This window comes from Panthera uncia, chromosome E3 (assembly GCF_023721935.1).
Source record: "Panthera uncia isolate 11264 chromosome E3, Puncia_PCG_1.0, whole genome shotgun sequence".
NCBI lineage: Eukaryota > Metazoa > Chordata > Mammalia > Carnivora > Felidae > Panthera > Panthera uncia.
The window spans coordinates 2,249,444-2,269,318 of record NC_064815.1 but is presented as its reverse complement, the minus strand read 5'-3'; the positions used below and the strand labels follow the sequence as shown (position 1 = coordinate 2,269,318).

General features: G+C 43.0%; 1 protein-coding gene across 2 annotated transcripts in view; it reads right to left on the bottom strand.

Moving 5' to 3' along the window:
* Positions 1 to 19,847, bottom strand: part of HAPSTR1 (HUWE1 associated protein modifying stress responses) — a 35,655-nt gene extending 15,808 nt beyond the window's left edge. For both annotated transcript variants that reach the window (XR_007459483.1, XM_049638222.1), the window contains exons 1-2: positions 19,372 to 19,847; positions 8,053 to 8,328 (exon numbers count right to left, since the gene is read on the bottom strand). Coding sequence is in view for 1 of the 2 variants with exons in the window: in XM_049638222.1 (XP_049494179.1) it covers positions 8,053 to 8,328; positions 19,372 to 19,786 (691 nt within the window). In the remaining variant the exon portion in view is untranslated. The remainder of the gene's footprint in view (positions 1 to 8,052; positions 8,329 to 19,371) is intronic.
* Between the last annotated feature and the right edge of the window lie 28 nt (positions 19,848 to 19,875).

The following is a 19,875-nucleotide window of genomic DNA, read 5'->3' as shown; positions in this document are numbered from 1 at the left end:
GCACCCCCCCTTCCTCCGTCCAGCAGCCCGTGGCCTGGAGGCCGCCTCTACACTCTCTACCTGCTCCCCAACTCCCTAAGACTGAGAGCAGAGGGCCAGCCCCAGAGGAGAAAAGGCGGAGGACTGTCATTGTCGATCCACTCAGCACAGGCTCAGAATGCTCGGCAGATACGCTCCACCAGTTTTTTTCATCTGCAGCATGAGAGGGGATTTGAAATCCCCACAATTTGAACCAAGTGAGAACTTCCTGACTGGAACCCTAGGAAACTGGCATTCTTGCATTTCAAATGAATTGCACTATTCAAATGGCCAGAGCTCCCTGTGCACAAAGTGGTGTTCTGAGGTTTTGAAGCAAGCAAGCACTTGTGTGTAAATGTTGTGTTTGAAATGCACCAAGGAAGGAGTTCAAATCACTGAAAAAAGAATTCTACTAAGATTTTAGTAATTTGAAGTAGATACCACTCCCCACCCCAATATGTAAATTGTAATACTGAATTTTTATTGAAGTAAAGCACACTAAATCAAACCAATTACAAAGATACATGTGTCACACCAAGAAAACATTTTCAGTTATGCTGACAGCCCAATGCTTTCAGTTTTTCAAAGACAATTTTAATGCCATGGGAAAAATGCTCACGACGTTAAAATGAAAAAAAGATACAGTACCATATATGCAGTATGATCTCAACTATGAAATAATTTTAATATTTATACATTGAAAAAAAAAGACTGAAAGAAAATGCACCAAACATTTAACTGTGGTTATCTCTGTATAGTCAGATAACAAGATACTGAATTTTTTACTTTTCGGAAATTTTCAAACTTTCCAAGAGAATGTTATTTGTAAATCAGAAGACTAGTGGAAAATTTAAACTCAAATGTTCAAGTGCTTCGTAAACTACCGGAGGACATTAAGTACTAGGTGCACGAACTGGCTTTGAGGCATGGCTGCATGGACTCCTTTTTCACATCAATGAAAAACTGTCCAAGAAAATTTTACTGCAACTTCCAAACAATTTCGTATCATTGATGGTAGCTTTAGTGAAGTCCTACCCCAGAAACTTCAGCAGCTAATATCTAATCTTAACATAAAGAAATGCCAAGTTTTCATCAAAAATTTTAATGCTGTTAATTGCCTTCATTTTCCTCATTCCCAAAAGCTGGTTTGAACAAAGGCCGTAATTTAGAGATTCCAGCCTTCAGAGATGAATTTTAATTAAAGAAGTTTCTTTGAAATAATCATTTTTCTAAGCATTTAAGAGAGGTGATTGTTTTGGTGCATTAAATCTCTTACATCTTTATTTCCAAATAAGTTTTTAAAAAAATATTTTGCTGTTAAAATAACTACTGACAGTTCTGTTATTTCAGGAAGATGCAGACACGCACACAGTAAAGTCTCTAGCACTGTCCCACACGCTGCACAGGGAGTGTGGGCAAGAGAAGGGAGCACCTTGACAGGTACATGGATTTCCAGTTAGTCCTCTGCAGTGTTACAAGAGTCTCCTTTACACTACTCCACCAGTGTAAAATCGCTTAACCTAAGCACCGGTGCGGTCAGAATATTTCTAAACATTTACCTCTAGGATGGAAGGGGACAAGAATCCTTAAGGAAGAGACAGAACCAAGCACAATTACTTAATTTCTTCTTAAATGTACTGGATCTCAGGTGAAATTGTATCAAGAAGCTTTGCTCTCACTGGAATTTCCTAACTTCTCTTCTGTACCACTCTAGAGCACACAGGCCAAACGAAGTGCTGACCAAATTAACCAAAGCTACAAAAACCTGTGCTCAGAGGAGTACGAAAACCCGACTGGTTCAAGCTGCCTGGAATCACAGCTTTCCATAAACCCTAGGAGAAGGTGGTATCAGTTTTATACCCTGAGTATGACAAACTAGGAATAGGCCCTACATTTTTCCTAAGTTAAATTCCTACCTGACCTTACACAATTTTCTAAAAAGCCCTACACCCAGTTTTCTCCATGTCCAAGAATCTGTCAAGCAACTTAATGATTTAAGAGAACAAGAATCACCATGTACGTAGTCCAGAGAAGACTAAAGGCAAAAAAAGCAAGTAGCCATAAATGGAGTCTATGAACTCCGAAGGCAATGTACCGTGCCTCAATCTGACTGCCTAGGTTTGAACACTTCAAATGCTCTCATAGAAATCTATCAGGCTAGAAATTCCTCAAAGACATTACCTAACTCCTCTTTGTATCACACAGGCCCCTGCCACTAGTCTCTAATAGACTGCATGGTATTTACTTTCAGTAAAATGCTGGGCAATAGAAAAGGCTGCATAATGACAATATATACTTTATTTTTAAATGACCACCCCTTCCACGGAAGGATATGAACTGCAGAAATCAGAACTCATAAGACTACAGCCACAAAAAAAAAAAAAAAAAAGGCAGGATTTCAAACTAAAAAGGATTCAGACTTCAGACTTCAATACTTAAAGAGCTGCTGGCTTAACTCACAAAATGCTTTCTTTGAAAAAACAAACTTTCCTTTGTTTGAAATTCTCCAGGGTCATGTAAATGCTGGGTTGCCTAAGCCTCTTTCAGTACTTACACTGGTGAATGTAGCATCCCACTGCCTTTTTAAAACTTCCTATGTTAAACACCAAAGGAACTTAAAACTGGACAATGGGAGATCCTAAAGCCAAATGCCAATGACAGCAACGGCAGTGCCTATTATGACACAACACCCTGCATGCTAGGGGCCTGAGTCTGAACTGATGAATTTTACAGGACGACCCAGGCCCAGTGATGTTAATTCCTAGTACTTCAGTCAAGAATGCCATCAAAATGACCTCTGGAACACAAACCAAGTGTTTCTGATTTTTACAGAACAGTCTGAACCAGGGCCAGAACCTACAAAGACCATCCACAAGATGATGTGAGGAGGCTTTAATGCCGGTATCAAAAGAGCGAGCGAAGTGACTTGGTATCCAGCTCCTTCTCCTAATCAGCTCTCTCCCCCCTTCCAGGAATGTATGCCCCAATCTATGCCCCAATCTTACTCTCGACCCTTTCCTAACCCGCATGATAATGAACAGAACTCAGAACGAGGAGACCAGATTTCATCTAAGACTTTCCAGATGTAACACTAGCTTGGGCAAGTCAAGTCAAAGTCTGTCCATCCAGTAGAAAGAGAACCTCACTAACTCCACAGATTTATATCAAGATAAAAAAAAAGCACAAGATCCTAGCAAGGAACATAAGTTATAAACAGTAAGTTTTAAATTATCCTTCCCCTCTGGAGTAATATATGCAATTTAAAAGGGCATCCTTACTGAAAAGAGGAGGGAAAAAGTACCCTCAAAGGCTACCTGATCTCCAGGTCTACTTTTGCAATAAAATGCCACCCAGAGGCAAAGAGAACACTCTTTGCACAGGACTCAGAACTAACCGAAAATCCCGCTTCTCCCAAGGTAAAAAGGTGTTGTGAAAGGGTAAGTACCTTGCTTGTTTCTCATTTAATCTAACACCTTACAAAGACGACTGCCTTGGGAAAGTAAACCATCTTGCCCAAGGTCATACTGGGAATGTAGCCTACACACAAAAGCCTAAATAAATATTCTTCCTACTAAATGAAGCAGAAATACAGGCCCCGAACCATTCACCTTCAAGCCTACTTCTCAAGGTTCACCCATGGCGAAAACCCCAAGATACAAAATTCATGTATTTTCTGATGTCTTTAGAGAAGAAAAGTAAGCCTAGGGATCTTTCCCACCCCACTCCACCCCTAACCCCATGGGGGAAGGACCATAAATGCACAAATATGGAGGCACAGTGGTTAAGAGTGTGTATACAGGCAGATCCGGAATACCTATTCTACCAGTTACTCATCTGTTCCATCACGGCCAGATACACCCTTTCTTCGTCAACAAAATGGTATTAACTCCGGGCAAGTGTAAGGTTAAATGAGAACGTCCTAAGCTGAGTTGCTTGCACTAAGTAAACACTAAAATAGCTGTAATGGTACATCATCCTCAAACCCCATTCGAGTCTTGGTTGTTCTAATTAAAGAGTTTACTTTGTAGCTCTCCTAAGGTACACCATTACTTCTACCCTTATTATAGTCATCTGGGGATCTTGATCCTCAACTCTTTCTAAAGGTTCTCTGCACCCACTGTACTATATATTTTCACATAACAGACCTCTGAACTCTGTGTTCAACTTAGAATACATCTAACACCAGGTTCTTTGCCAGGTTCTGGTAAAGGCAGAAACTTTAAGACCAGGCCCTGCCCTAAGGTAGCCCCATGTTGGAAAGGACAGCCAAAGAAGCAAATCCAAAGAGAAAGAGCAGATTAACAGCTCAAGGAAGGCTTCAGAAGGGAGAACGAAAGCTTCGTTACGGAAGAAGCGTTTGATCAGTCTTAAAGTATGAGCAGGCGAAGGGAAAGAACTGGAAAAGAGCACGGAGCTATTTCACACATGAGACAGTATAGCTAAGATATCTGACCCACGGTGAAGATCCAATCAGAAAGGCCTTTCAGTGCTGGGTTCTGCCTTCAACGTATTTCTCCATCAACAAAAGTCATTTTTCAGTCAAGTGACGAGACGGAAAGGACTGCTCCAGAGGCCTCAGGAAACACGGACTGGCAACTGGGTCATCTCAGGGCCAGGAAGCAAGAGCAGGAAGATTATTCCAAGAGCCCAGGGTTTATCCTCTCCAAAGAGCCTTCCCTTAACGTACAGCCAGTGTGCACTGTAAAATGTCCCTTTCTGCCCTTAGAACATCATACACAAACCATGCTCAGGACATTAAATTTTCCAAGTATGTGTTGGCCTCAGTAAAAAAGGAAGCACTCACTCTTCATTTATATATTCCCAGAGACAGCACAGAATCTGCCATGTACGCATCTGGATGGCTCCATGAGGAAAAGCCAGGTATTTGCTGACGGGGCGGGAAGGGGAGTCCGCGTGAAGCCCTGTGTGAGAGCCCTGCCTGCAGGGGTGGCGTGGTGGACAGGAGAGAACACGCGCGCCCGGCAGGCCCGAAGTGGGCGAAACTGCAAGCAAGGGGCCTGCAGAAGGCGGCGAGGGCTCGAAACCGCGGGAGTGAAATCTAAGTCAGTCAAGAACCTGAGGAAACGTCAGAGGCTGAAGGAGCAGACAAAGAAAAGACCAAAGAAAAGGGAAACTCCAGATGAGAAGGCTTGCCTAAGCCACATCATCAGAAAGGGAGACTGAGAACCACCAAAACGGTCCAGAGGATTTTAGGTCCACCTGAAATCTTCTATTACGTTAAAAATGAGGCGGCAGGTCCTAGCTGCACGTGTAGCACATGCCTGTGTTTCCCGGACTTCTTGGTGAGTTTAAGATCCAGATGACTAGATGCCATGGTACTCAGAAAAAAAGCGACCTATGCTGCAGACAAGAGCCAGAACAAAGCACAGGACTGATTATGTTCTGTAAGCTTCAGTAACCAACAGATCTGACTGAAACTGCTTGCTAACCATCTGATGGATGTATGACTGAAATTGGGTTCGGTCTGAGGCAGATGAGGTACTAATCAGAGGATCTTACTATCACACACAGTGTAAGAAATAAATGTACTATAAGTACCTTACATCTTTGCCATTTTTCTTCAAATAAAAATGCGTATTTTAGATAGATTTAGGGTGCTTGGTACAGGTGTTTCAGAACTGATAAAGAAAAACTATGGGGGGGGGGGGGGGAACCGTCCTGTCTTATAAAAAGGGATAGAATGGTGTGAATCCCCTACACTCATGTTTGCGGTTTATAAACTTAAGAAGTTTGCTTCAATACACAGTGCTTCTCCTATGCACCCCTCCCCCACCAACCCATACCCTAAAACTTCATAAATTTAGACTCTCCTTCCAATGCAGATTCCTAAGAACTTCAATTTGACTTCAATTACATTTCACAGATCTGGTTAAGCAAATTATATGCAAAACTAAATTCTGACAAGTATGTGCCCTAATTGAGATGTTTCCAAATATGTTTTCAAAGATCATCTAAACAGCTTTCACTTCAATTTATAGACTATCCAATAAATCAGATCACTAGGACAGCTGGTTACAAAGTTGGTCATTAATCTGCCTTACAACTTAGTTAACAATGCCCTATTACTAGAAATCATTCCAGTCATTGTAAACACTCAAACCAGACTAGCATTCTCAACACATCGATGTCCTCTATAAACCACTATAGGACAAAACACGATGCAATTTATGTTTCTGTACACTCTTTCAAGAGGCCATATTACTAGACTGTTTTAAGACACAAATTCAGGGTATGAACCTTAGGAGTAAGAGTAAAGAGTACACTGAGTCTCCACTATATTCTGGACTTGTGCTAATGGGAAACTTTATTGAAGGGAAAGATTATTTTTCTACATAGCTTTATAATTATGAACTTTCTCAAACCTCACAATTTAAACTTAAGTCAAAATTATAAATATAATCTCTTCTTAAAACTACATTGTTACTAAAACTCCAACAGAAGTTCAGGAAAATAATAAACCACAAGTTGAACAGTCTAAAGAGGGGTTAGGGGGAAGCTGGCCCTTTTTACAAGGTATACAATTGCACTAAGATTTCATAACAGGAGTGGCATCTGTGTGTCTTAAAACTATCTTCTTAAGTATAGTAGAATAGAGAAAAAGGAAATCTTAACGAGACAGGTATGGAATGAATCTTAAATTGCACTTGACGATAAGGAAAATCAGAATGCTTAGAGAGACAACCGCATACGGCCCTACCATGCGCAGACAGGACAGCCACCTGACACTACACACGCTTCCAATCATTTGTTCCAAACTTAACGGTAAAAGATGTGAACTCTGTAACAAAGACCAGATGGACCTCTTTTTTGCCTGAGTTTCAGAGGTTCTGATGCATGACTATTCCACTACATGAGACAGTGGCAGTCCTAAGTACTGCATCCATATATCAGGGACTTTCTCTTGCAACAGATGTATTTTTAACTTATCAAACTATCAAAAGGGAAAAACACTGTTTCCAACCCCAGGTTCTGATGAAGGGTGTAGGTAAAGAATCAAGGTCTGCCAAAGAGAACAAGAACATAAGCATTAAAGCTTCAAGGATATAGATGTCCTCTGCATATATATCCCACCCTTTTTACTACCAGGTTACTTGGTTTTTTAGATGGCCTATACTGTGGCCCAGTAATGTTGACTTCTAACAGGACTCCTGACCTAATTCACTAATTGCTTCTCTCTGCTCAGTCACCTGCACCATTCAAGTTTTCTTTTCTGTATCTACTAAGTCTCATTATTTTGTTGTTCTTTTATTTTCATAGCAGTATTAAATGTCCTGTAAGTACCTCTCCCAGTTCTATCTGGAAATCTGTATTAGAGAGGAACAAACAACAGACTTGTTGACTGCATATCCCAGGCTTCTCCAGTAATACTTAAACCCCTTGGCCAAGAATGCCGCCTTCTGGCAGGTCTGGCCTGGGGAGATAGTGATGGACTGTCCTGACAGTCCTGACTATCAAATCAAGGACCTAAGGGACAAGAGACATAAGGAAAATCAATCATTCTTACATTTGTCCATTCCCACCTGGGTCATCAACTCTCACCTTTGACAGGCACACTCAGTAACTTACAGGGCCAAAGGGAGTCCCCAGGAGAACAGCCCAACAATTTCCTGCCTCACTTGCCTACTGCTAACCAGGTTCTCCAGGCAATTGGAAATATAACAGAATTCTGAAGACACAAGAACTTCCTGTTTGACTCAGAATAATAGGAAAACATGTACAATAAGAAGTATAAAGCAATAAATTCTAATCAACGTTGCAAGATTCTGTTACTGTGACACTGATAAGCTCAAACTAACTTTCTAAAAACATTTTTTAGGATAGGCTAGCTAACATTCAAAAATGGCCCAGGTAAGTTCTTAGCTTACATTCTGCGTAAACATTTCTGGAGCATTTAGTTACTAATAAGAGACAAAACACAAGACAATATATCTGGACCTAAACCTAAATGTGTAAAGGGGTCGACAGGCACACTCTTAACCACTTTTCCAAAGAAATATGTTTAAACGGCTTTACCATGCAGAGCTATGGCTTCCCGGAAGGGTTGCAAATCAGTCTCTACAGATGAGCTAGTTTCCGTTGAAGTAGCTCGGTTAGGGGACACTACAGTCAGTCTTGGGGGAGCTCTAGAGTTTCGTGGTGGAGGAACTTTCCCACACAGGAAGCTGATCAAATCTTCTCTACGAATAGTTCTTCTGCGCTTTTTAACCCAAGCCAACACATCCTTATTGCGTCGTTGATAGCCAATCTGAATTCCAATATCAAAACTTCGCTGATGAGTATCCACGCTTTCTGTTAGGAAAAAAGAACAAGAAAAAAGATACATCATGATCAGCAGAGCCATGCAGCATTCTCTCCTAAGAGAAAACTATTTCAGGAGCTAACCAAAATGAGCATCATGAAGATTGGGGTTCTGGAGGTCTATCAGTAATTTAGTCAACTGAATGGTATTTCATCCATGTTTCAAGTGTTATACGTGGCATTAAATCTTCACGGTCTAAATTCAGAGCTAACATCACACAGTCCTAGAGCTTCTGCCTTGTTCCTTAAAAAAATAATAGTTTTATTCGTTACTTTAAAAAAATTATTTTAATGTTTATTTTCGAGACAGAGCATGGGTGGGGAAGTGGCAAAGAAAGACAGAGACACAGACTCCGAAGCAGACTCCAGGCTCTGAGCTGTCAGCACAGAGCCCAACGCGGCACTGGAAGGCACTGGAACTTACAAACTCAGAGATCATGACCTAAGCTGAAGTCAGACGCTTAACTGACTGAGCCACCCAGGAGCTCTGATGGATACGTTATTAAACGTCTATCAGTACTATACTCAGCTTCACTTTAGGAAAAAAAATATCAAGACGACCTTGAAAATGGTACTATGGTCCCCCTGGTGCAAATGAGGAAACAAGGAAGTGAATTACACCGAGTAACTCTACCAAGGTGTAAGAATATATATGAGAGCTGGAATTTTGCTCCAGAGTCCATGATTCTTAACCACTAAGCTTCTACACTCTTTCAGAAAAGAGTGAATTCCTGGGGTGCCTGGGTGGCTCAGTCAGCTAAACATCTGACTCTTGGTTTTGGCTCAGTGAGATCGATCCCCACGTTGAGCTCTGCAATGACAGGGTGGAGACTGCCTGGGAATCTCTCTACCTTTGCCCCTCCCCTGGTCGTGCTCTCTCTCTCAAAATTCACTTTAAAAAAGAATAAAAGGAAGGAGTGAATTCTCACAATTCTAAATAGGAGCATCACATCATTCAACAGAGAACTAAATATTACAAAGCACTCAGGCCACCTACATTTACCATGTCATTTTGGGGATACACTCTTACAAATCAGTTCAGCACCAAGAACTGGGAACACACTGAAAGCCGCAGCAAACAATTTAGAAGTGAGGAAAAATTAATTCTGATTGACCAGTCAACACCAACACCAAACAGCACAGTGGAAACAGAAAAGGCTTCCTTTCCCTAGTATACACTTGGATTCTGCTTCCAGTCCCCCAAAAGTTTCCCATCATTCATAATCATTCCCAAAAGACCTTGCAACTAAAATCTCCAACTGGCCTCCCAGTCTCCCTGTAAGTACTACCCCTCCCTGTATATACTAAGCCCAAGTTTTCAAAAAAACAATCCCTGCTCTTCCCATGATTTTACACAGTTGGAAAAAGAACTGGGAAATTTAAGCCACTGCAATTTATTTTTAGTTGGACTGCTCTGCTAGCAGAAAATCATGAGTATACTTCTAGTGACATTAAAGAAAATGGTTTCGGGGTGCTTGCGTGGCTCAGTTGGTTAAGCATCCAACTTCAGCTCAGGTCATGATCTCATAGCTCATGAGTTCGAGCCCTGAGTCAGGCTCTGTGCTGACAGCTCAGAGTCTGGAGCCTGCTTCAGATTTTGTCTCCAACTCTCTGTCCCTCCCCTGCTTGTGCTCTGTCTCTCTCTCAAAAATAAATACATAAATAAAAAGTTTAAAGAAAAAAAGATGGTTCCAAGGCACCTGGGTGGATCAGTCAGTTAAGTGTCCAACTCTTGATTTCAGCTCAGGTCATGATCTCAGTTTGGGAGTTTGATCCCTGCATCGGACTCCACGCTGATGGAGTGGGAAGAGCCTGCTTGGGATTCTCTCTGCCCCTCCTCTGCTCTCTCCTTCTCTCTCAAGAAAAGAAAAGAAAAGAAAAGAAAAGAAAAGAAAAGAAAAGAAAAGAAAAAGAGAAAAGAGAGGGAAGGGAAGGGAAGGGAAGAGAAGAAAAGAAAAGAGAAAAGGAAAAAGAAAAAAGGAAAGAAAAGGAAAGAAAAGAGGAAGGAAGGAAGGAAGGAAGGAAGAGGGAGGGAGGGAAGAAAGGAAGAAAAAGAAAAAAGAGCTGTGTTCCAGAAAGAAACACAATAATCCAGACATCACAGAGAATCCCAAACTGCCATGAATTTGCATTATTAAACAAGATGGCAAGAGGGCAGCACAAGCAGAACTTTATAACAAGGCCTGTTCTTTAGATGACAAATCCCTGTTGTTAAAAAAAAAAAAAAAAAAAAAAGTTTTTTTAATGGAAGAATTTGTCCATGGGAGCACGCTTTAAAAATAGTAAACTCCAGGGGCGCCTGGGTGGCGCAGTCGGTTAAGCGTCCGACTTCAGCCAGGTCACGATCTCGCGGTCCGTGAGTTCGAGCCCCGCGTCAGGCTCTGGGCTGATGGCTCAGAGCCTGGAGCCTGTTTCCGATTCTGTGTCTCCCTCTCTCTCTGCCCCTCCCCCGTTCATGCTCTGTCTCTCTCTGTCCCAAAAATAAATAAAAAACGTTGAAAAAAAAAAAAAAATAGTAAACTCCAAGGGCGCCTGGGTGGCTCAGTCAGTTAAGGGTCTGACTTCAGCTCAGGTCCTGATCTCACAGTCCATGAGTTTGAGCCCCACATCAGGCTCTGTGGTGACAGCTCAGAGCCTGGAGCCTGCTTCGTATTGTGTCTCCCTCTCTCTCTCTGCCCCTCCCCTGCTCGCACTCTGTCTCTGTCTCAAAAATAAATAAAAACATTTAAAAATTTTTTTAAAAAAAGTAAACTCCATCACAACTTTGAGAAGAAGATTATTCTTATTTTAAAGATAGAGAAAGCAGCTTGGGAACGAAGTAATTTCTCTAGTATCTCATACTTGAACACCAAGTTACAATGTGAACGAACAGCTTCTGATTTCTCCTTTCATCAGAAACAAAGCAAGCGTGAAATTCATTTTAAAGATAAACAGCATTTAGGAGTATACTATAGCACTTTCCATCTCTTAAAGACTCTACTGAAGCTAATCTCAGGACTAGGTAAACTCTAAGATGACCTTGGGAAAGCCAGATCTAAAAAGAAGAGATTCTGAAAGCACCGGAAGCATTTTCAGAGAAATCATGTCTTTGAGCAAAAACTGATCCCATGCCACAGCACCAAACATACGTGTGTACCTAGAAGCAACCAGGTTTCTACAAACCCACCCTACCTAAAAGAATGATTATACTCAAGCTCATAACTGGAGAAGGGGGTTTCCAAACAGAGCGAGGAAATTTTATTTTTCAAGAACCAAATGGAAGCAGGCCCAGAATTGGAAATACAGAGGGGGGAAAAGTTGGAAGGGCAAAAGGAGTACAAAAAACAAGTGCAAAGGAGGACTGCACAGCGCAAACCAAGATGAAGTAGTCGTGTAAATGTACACCTGGCAAACCAGACACCAAAAAATTCTCCATAAACTGGATACAAAACTCAAGGGCCAAAGGGAGGGGGCCACCAGAAGCGGTTATTTAAAAAAAAAAAAAAAAAAAAATGACAATTCAGGGAAGAAAGCTAAATTTTGGTTTGTTCTGATGGAGGACACAAGGAAATCCCAAAAATCAGATCTGCAAGGGCCTGACTTTTTTTTCTTTTTTGAAGCAGGCTCCACACCCAACATGGGGCCTGAACTCACAACCTTGAGATCAAGAGCTGTATGCTCTACGAACTGAGCCAGCCAGGCTCCCCCAAGGAGGGCCTGATGCTTCAATCACAGATTTGAACAAAGCTGGAAAACGCAATTATTCACTGGTTTAGATGAAAGACAGTTATGTAAGTTGTGAAGCTCTTTTAAAATTTACACAACTAAAAAAAATGTCTTCCTAATTGACCAATTATTTCACCTCAGAAATTCTGAGCCTGAAACAACAGAACCAACCAAGAACACACTAAATATGAGGCATTTTCTAAAACATGGACTTTTACAGGTTAGAAGGTACAGGAAGAGAAAAGCAAAAAGTGACATTTAAGGTCTTCAGGTACACCCTTTTGCACTGCCGGGCCCAACTTGGTTTTGTACCATTAACAGCATATCCTGAAAGGCGAATCCAATCACCTCACCACCCAGATTAACCCAATCTCAGTTACTTCCCTAAACAGAAAACGTCACATTGACTGACCCTAAAGCATTTCAAATACAGTCCTTATGTTTAGGACTTTAAACTGTTGCTTGGTTGAAAATAAAATCCTCCCATCATACCTTGCACTAAACAGGAGACACATGAATACTTACTGGAGCATCTTAGGCCTGACTAGGCTAGATTTTAACGTCATCACAGGTTGATTTAGTGAACAGCAGCACCATAAACATGCGCAAGGATGGCTTTCTGAAGGCTCTCAGCCCAAGACTGCTGTGACTACATCTGAACCTTGACAAACAGACATCCAAATTCTAGAAATGCAGAGCACAGAAACTGTGGGGACAGTCTTATGTGCAAAGCTATTTTACTGAAGCCAAAAAGCCTCTGTGCAGCAGGGCCAGAAGCTTGAAGGTTAGGCAAACCCCAAGGGCATCAAAATGTCAACCCAACTTTTAAGCACAACACATTCATTTCCTTATTCAAAACACAAATGGACTCGGACAAGTCATGGTAGATGTCCCATGTTTCATTTAAAAAAAAAAAAAAAAGGGTTTTATATAAGCAGCTGAAACAGAATTCCAGATTTTTACAGGTCTAATCCTGTCCCCACTGGCAGGGGACAAGAGGCACAGAATCATCTGATTACCGAGATGAAGACCAAATGCACAATTTTGTTACTTGCGACACCGACAAGATTAACCCAATCTCACTGTTTATAGCTTTTTGACACTCACAAACCTTATGGGAGTTAGCCAGAGCAGACCTCCCCATTTCAGAGACAAGGAACTGGAGCTGAGGCTCAGAGGGCCGTGCCTGGGAGTCAGGTGAAGGGACACAGTTCTTCCCCAACCAAAGAGAAACCGTCTCCCACTCTCCTTAGAGGGTCTACACACTGTGAGAACACACTGCTAGACCAAAGTAACATTTGCAAGGAATACTAACGACTAAATATCTGAACTTAGAAACGCGTCGGCACTAACCAACCAGTCTGCCACAGGGCAAATAAGTATGAAAAAGGTTTCATTACATACAAAGATCTGAGCTACAGGCAAAATAAAAGCCTTTTCCAACAGTTTTGAGAAAAGGACTCCTATATTCCCTAACAAAGCAGTGTATCCAAAAAGAAGCACTCCCTTGTAGCTACTTAGATACTCAATTTTCACCCAGCACACACAACAATGGAAAGGAGCCAGGGAAGAAATGCAGTGGCCTCATCTGCCTGGCATCCAGTCCTCACCCTGCCTCTCCGAAAGGGATTCCAAAGTTTCTGTTTGGAGAGCTGTAGGGAGAGCTTTCTTCACATTCACTCAAGAGGTGGAACACGTGGTTTAGTGCTCATCTCATCTGCACAGCCCCAAACAGTACCTATGATACTGGTTCAGATTAAGCATGTGACCCAACTCTGGCCAAGAGCCGGTAGAAAGAAGTCATCTGCTGGCAGCTCCCGGAAAAGAAGCGCCAGGGCTCGTCAGCGTCAGTGAGTGACCCGAAGACGCAAGCTGCCAACGAACTGAAACTAGCCCCAAAACAAAGCTCGTGCTTTGCACATGCACGTGCACACACACAGTGTAGAGAGCTGAGAGCAGGACAGACTGAATTAAATCCATCCTATCCTCAGCCTTCCAGCCAGATAGGAGCCAAACCATGCCCACACCACTGAAGCCTGTCTGCCTTGTAATTTCTGCTTTATTTGCAACCAAAACATCCTTTTACAGAAAAGTTGTATATAAGAAAAAGATTGTCGGGGTGCCTGGGTGGCTCAGACAGTTAAGGGTCCAACTCGGTTTCAGCTCAGGTCCTGATCTTGCGGTTTGTACGGGCCAATACCTGCATCTGGCTCTGGGCTGGCAGTGTGGAGCCTGCTTGGGATTCTCTCTCTATGCCCCTCCCCTGCTCGCACTCTCTCAAAATAAATAAACTTAAGGAAAAAAAAGACTGTCTTCTACAAAAACTGACAGAATCCACAAGGGATATTAGTGATTGAGGCCACTACTCCTTATATTAAAAATAAAACTTAAGACTTAGAGAACAATAATCCATATTAAGGCGTTTCTGAACAAAGCTTCAAAGATCAATAATGGGTTTTTTACAGGTGAGTCACAAACCAAGTCCACAAAGTCAAATTTTAAGGAGATGAAATTCTATTTATCTCCAAGTAGAACATGCTTTCTCTGACCACTGATTTAGACACCAACTGCTCACCACTGGGCCCAAATTCTCAGTACATCCTGCTCACCCTCACTCCACATATGGTCTAAGATTGCTACACGGAAGTGAGACAGCATATTATAAAAAGGATTTGGCATCAAGATATCTCAAAAATAAGGACTTAAAGGGCATCGTGCTATTTTTCTCACCTGCCAATCCAATTTACATTTAGTACTTTTAGGGAAAAATAAAAAAGGAAAGTACTACCCACTAAGCTTTTTTCAACACAAGAAAAAAATGCAAAGACATGGGGCACCTGGGTGGTTCAGTCAGTTAAGTCTGACTTAGGCCCAGGTCATAATCTCACAGTTCGTGAGCTCAAGCCCCACGTCAGGCTCTGTGCTGATGGCTCAAAGCCTGGACCCTGCTTCGGATTCTGTCTTCCTCTCTCTCCACCCCTCCCCCATTCATGCTGTCTCTCAAAAACAAAGGCGAAAAAAATTTAAAATTTTTAAAGATTAAAAAAAAAAAAAAAGAAAAATGCAAAGGCAAAAAATAACCTAGAATTTCTTCCCTTTATCTTAAGGACTTCCCAGAGCCAGAAAAGGCTGAATAACAGAACTTTAATACCAACAAGGTCAACACTCACCTTGCCCCAGATACCCCAGCACTAAACTCAGATCTTGTCCTCTAAGGTTTGGGTAACGTATCCCCAGTTACAGGGGAAAAAATGAAGGAGCACAAATGGTGAAGCATCTCCCTCCATTACCTGTCTTCAGAACCATACAGCTAAGTACTGACAGCCCAAAATCCAAACTCCGACAATAGCAGCAGTGCTGCTTGCAGTGCTTTCTTTAAACACTGCTAGAGTAGACATGCCCCCTGGGCAAACAGTGCTCAAGGGGAGAACCACAAACATCTTTAACCCCTGAAGAGCATCAAGAGAAACCTCCCAACACAGATGATAGAACTCACTATGCAACTCAAGTTTGTGATGCAGTTTTTAAAAGTCAACACAAGGGCACCTAGCTGGTTTAGTCGGTGAAACATGTGACTCTCGACCTCAGGGTCATGAGTTCAAGCCCTACACTGGGTGTAGAGCTAACTTTAAAAAATTAAAATTAAAAACTATTTTAAGGGGCACCTGGGTGGCTCAGGCAGTTAGGCATCCCACTTCAGTTCAGGTCATGATCTCACGGTTAGTGGATTCGAGCCCCACATTGGGCTCTGTGCTGACAGCTCAGCGCCTGGAGCCTGCTTCAGATTCTGTCTCCCTCTCTGGACCTCTCCTGCTCACACTCTCAAAAATAAACACTAAAAAATTTAAAATTAAAAAAAAAAAAAAAAACTATTTTAAAGATAAACGGGAAGGGCATCTGGGTGATTCCATAGATTAAGGCTCTAACTTCACCTCAAGTCATGATCTCGCAGTTCATGGGTTCAAGCCCCACATTAAGCTTTGTGCAGACAGCATTGAGCCTGCTTCGGATTCTTTTTCTCTCTCTGCCCCTCCTCCACTCACTCTCTCTCAAAAACATTAAAGAAGAAAAGTCAGCTAGGGAAAAGCTGAGAAGTGGCCCTGTAGGGTGAGAGCAAGCATTGGCTCAAGGGCTCTGCTGAAGAGCTAAGGTACCTGCAGCCACTTTAGACTCACCACTGAGGCCCATGGGATTAGCCTTATCCCAGGACAACCACCAGTCCAACCTCTCTTCTGGGCAAGGACCCCCCCCCCCCCCCCCCAAAACAGAAAGAAGTTAGCATTAGGTAAGGAGACCAGTACTTTCCTACTGAGGAATCAGGAGACAGATTGCGACTGGCACCCAGGAAAATGCAGGGGGTATTTATATTAATATTTCAGTATTTATACTGAAATAACTTCAGTAACTTTTCGCTCCCCTCTTCAGTTGCAGACATCAGAAACTGTACCAGGCCAGGAACAGAACCTGACTGAAAAGTAAACAAACATCGCCCTCTTTATATTTACCAAAACAAGATAGAGATGAGAACCGACCATCAAGATTTTTTCTTCCCCTTTCCAAAAGAGGATACCCAAGTCTGGCCCTACTCAGTGGAGTAGAAGGAACCACACACTCCATTTTGCTGAATCCTGTCCACGATGAGGGACAACTCACTCTCCTCTAAATCCTTCGAGCCGAGCCAAACCAAACTGACACTTGATTTTTCAAAAAGCCCACAAGCAACCAAAAGATCCTCAGTTAAGCTTTTACCACCATTCTGAGCTTCCAATGTGCTCCCTTTAGGGGTTATCAAGAACCTGGTACAAGTGCCAACCTCTCTGTCCCCGGACTGGAAAAGGAGCCATTTTTAGCTTTAGCTTTAGTCTTTCATCATATAAAATACTGAAGCAGTGTCCACTTAAAGAGACCCTCCAAATCTTTCCACTTGTAAATTACATGTAAACGTTTAATCAGAGCTATGAAGGATGATTTAGATTTACCACTACTCCAGGCTGTATGCACTGGTGACACTACCTTGCTAATTGTACCAGTTCTATTTAAGGTACCTAATTATTCCTACAGCTGCATTCCTGGTCCCCAAGCACTTCACCCTGAAAAAGAGGAACGTGAGGCTCTGCAGAGCATGATCCTTTCTCTGTCAATCAGTTAAGACTATGCTGCCACACTACCAAATACCACAAACCACAGCTTACCTTTCCTAACAGGTAAAGAAAGATAGATTTACCTTTACAGTAACACAACACAAAATACGAGTTCTAACAATCTAATATTCACAATAACCCAAGAACATCACGTGATTTTATTTTTTAAAAAACTGAAGCGCTCTCATTAAATCTTCTGAACAGAAACAGTATATTACAAAAAGTAATTTCAAATCCAGTAATCAAATTAGGGATAATTTCAAAGTTCAGCTTTTGAACGCATCTTCTCACCTAAGGCAATATACAAAACTGCCAGCTTTAATTCTAAAGAGATACATCATAAAAACACACAACAGCACCAAAAACTGAACAGAAAATCTAGGGGACATTCGTATTTTTGCATGACCTAGGCAAAGAGCTTGGCATACAGAAGCACCAAAAATGGTGCCATCCCCCAGCTTCAAACAAAAAGCAACTGCAACAAACAAATGAACGAACTGTAGTACCCCTCACACAACAAAATGCTACTCAGCAAAAAATAAGTAAAAAATAAAAAAGGAGGGGCAGAATTCACACCTTCAGTATGAACTCAAGGGATCAATCTCGGAAACATGGGAAGTGGATGAAGCCAGGCACAAAAGACCGCATACCATAAAGCTCTACTCATGACCTAATGGAAGTGAGAAACTATATACTACACACGGCAATCAGATCAGCGGTGCCGCGGGCTTGGGTTGGAGGTAGATGCTTTCTCTCAATGTAGGTTTGTCAAATTTGAGCTGCGATTCTTAAAAAGACTGACTACACAATATCCAAATTATACTCCAAGAAAGGAGTTTTTAAAACAGGTACTAAATATTTCAAAATTCTCTGGATGAAAACAAGAGCCATTCCAGACAATGCTTAACACCCTCAAGCACTGATAAATGTTAGAGTAATTCACTCAGAAGTCAAAATTTAAGGAACTCACCTACATAGAATCAAAGCTGACCACTGAGACAACATTTAATCGTTTCCTTTTTCTCGCAAGCCTAGACTGAGTTCCTCCTTCCCTGGAATTAACATTCCATTCACCAGTTTGTTTTCAAATTACTGTCCCCCAAAACTGCAAATTCCACCCAGGAAATCTCCCAAGAAGGGACATTTTTCCTATAGAATGCTGCCACCATTTCCACATTCTTACACAAAAATGAGAACCTGAAAAGGCAGTCCACAGCCTGTGCTTCAACTTGTTTTGACAATTCTGAAGTGCACATAGTCCATTACTGTTACCAGCAGCTTCTACAAGTTTGAAAACGTTTGATTTAATTACATTTTTCCTAAGATTAACAAATTCAAATCCTTTCTCCATAGGAACCTTAACCCCAAAAGACATCAAATCCAAATTTCCAAATCTTCAAAATCCTAAGACACGAAATCTGATGCCATGGTTACTGAGAACGCACAAAGAGCAAGAACCTTTACTTACAGATCTTCCGGTCACTGGGGGGCGGGAGATTAGCCCCCAAAAAACACTATCGATAAAGCACAAATCTACCGACACAAACTCTGGTAACACGTTTCCTGCCAACAATATACAATCAGATAGATGGCAGCTCTGCAAGCAATTATTCGAGGTTGCTAGGGAAGAACAGTACGTTAACGTGCGCACAGATTATTCCCATCAGCTGATTTTCAACGCACTTAAATGCTACCAAAGTACCTTGGTCTGAGTTGCCTAACTCTCAAGAATCCTTTCCAGGAGCTGCTCACGTCGGTCTGTGGCACCAAACCATAAACCCTTTTCTTCCCTGGGCGACTTCTGCGATGAGAAGCTGCACCCCTCTCGGCTTCTCAACCTCAGCACTACTGACACTCGGGGACGGGGAGCACGGTCTCCTGCAGGGCAGGATATCCAGCAGCCCCCTCTCGGCGATGACATGACGTTCAAAACTGCCCCCAGCGTCAAACGTCCCCGAGGCAGGCGAAGAGGGGGTCAGACGCCCCAGCTGAGAATCCGTGCTCCGGCCAGGCCACCCCCGGAGCTCTCGCCCCACCAAGTGCTCCAGGCACTCGGCGGCCGGGTTCGGCCGCAGAAAAGGCTCGGGCAGTCCGGGCCGGGGTGTCTACCTCCCTGGCAACGGAGGACTCAAGCCCTGACGCAGGCTGCCCTTCCCCTCAGGCGGCAATGCAGCAAGGTTATCTTTACCTTTGTAGAGGTTGGTGACGGCGGTGGCTGCGTTTTGGAAGGGGACCCAGAGAGAAAGTCCTGGCTGCTGACACACTCGGTCTGAAAAAGTGGGTGAGGGGTGCAGGGGAGAAAAAAGAAACACAAAAGACACAGAGAGAGAGAGAGAGAGACACAGAGAAAGAGAGGTTATTTGGGCGTCGATCACTCCGAACGGCCATATTAGGTTTCGCCATTTTGTTCCACGGTTTCGGGATCCCACACTCGCTGCGAGGACGGCGGGCAGGGGGTCGCGGCGGGGACGAGGCCGAGCCGCGGGGCTCAGAGGTGCAGCCCCCCGGGGCCGAGCCGCGCCCGCCGGAGGCGCCCCCTCCCGGTCCCCGCCCCGAGGCCGGCTCCGGGCACAATGGCCGGCCCCGCCGCCTGCCTTCGCCATTTTGTGAGTGGGAGCCCCTCCCCGGCCCTCCCGGCCCGAGGGGCGCCGGCAGCCGGGCCCGAGGCGCGGGCGGGCCCCCGGCGGCCCCA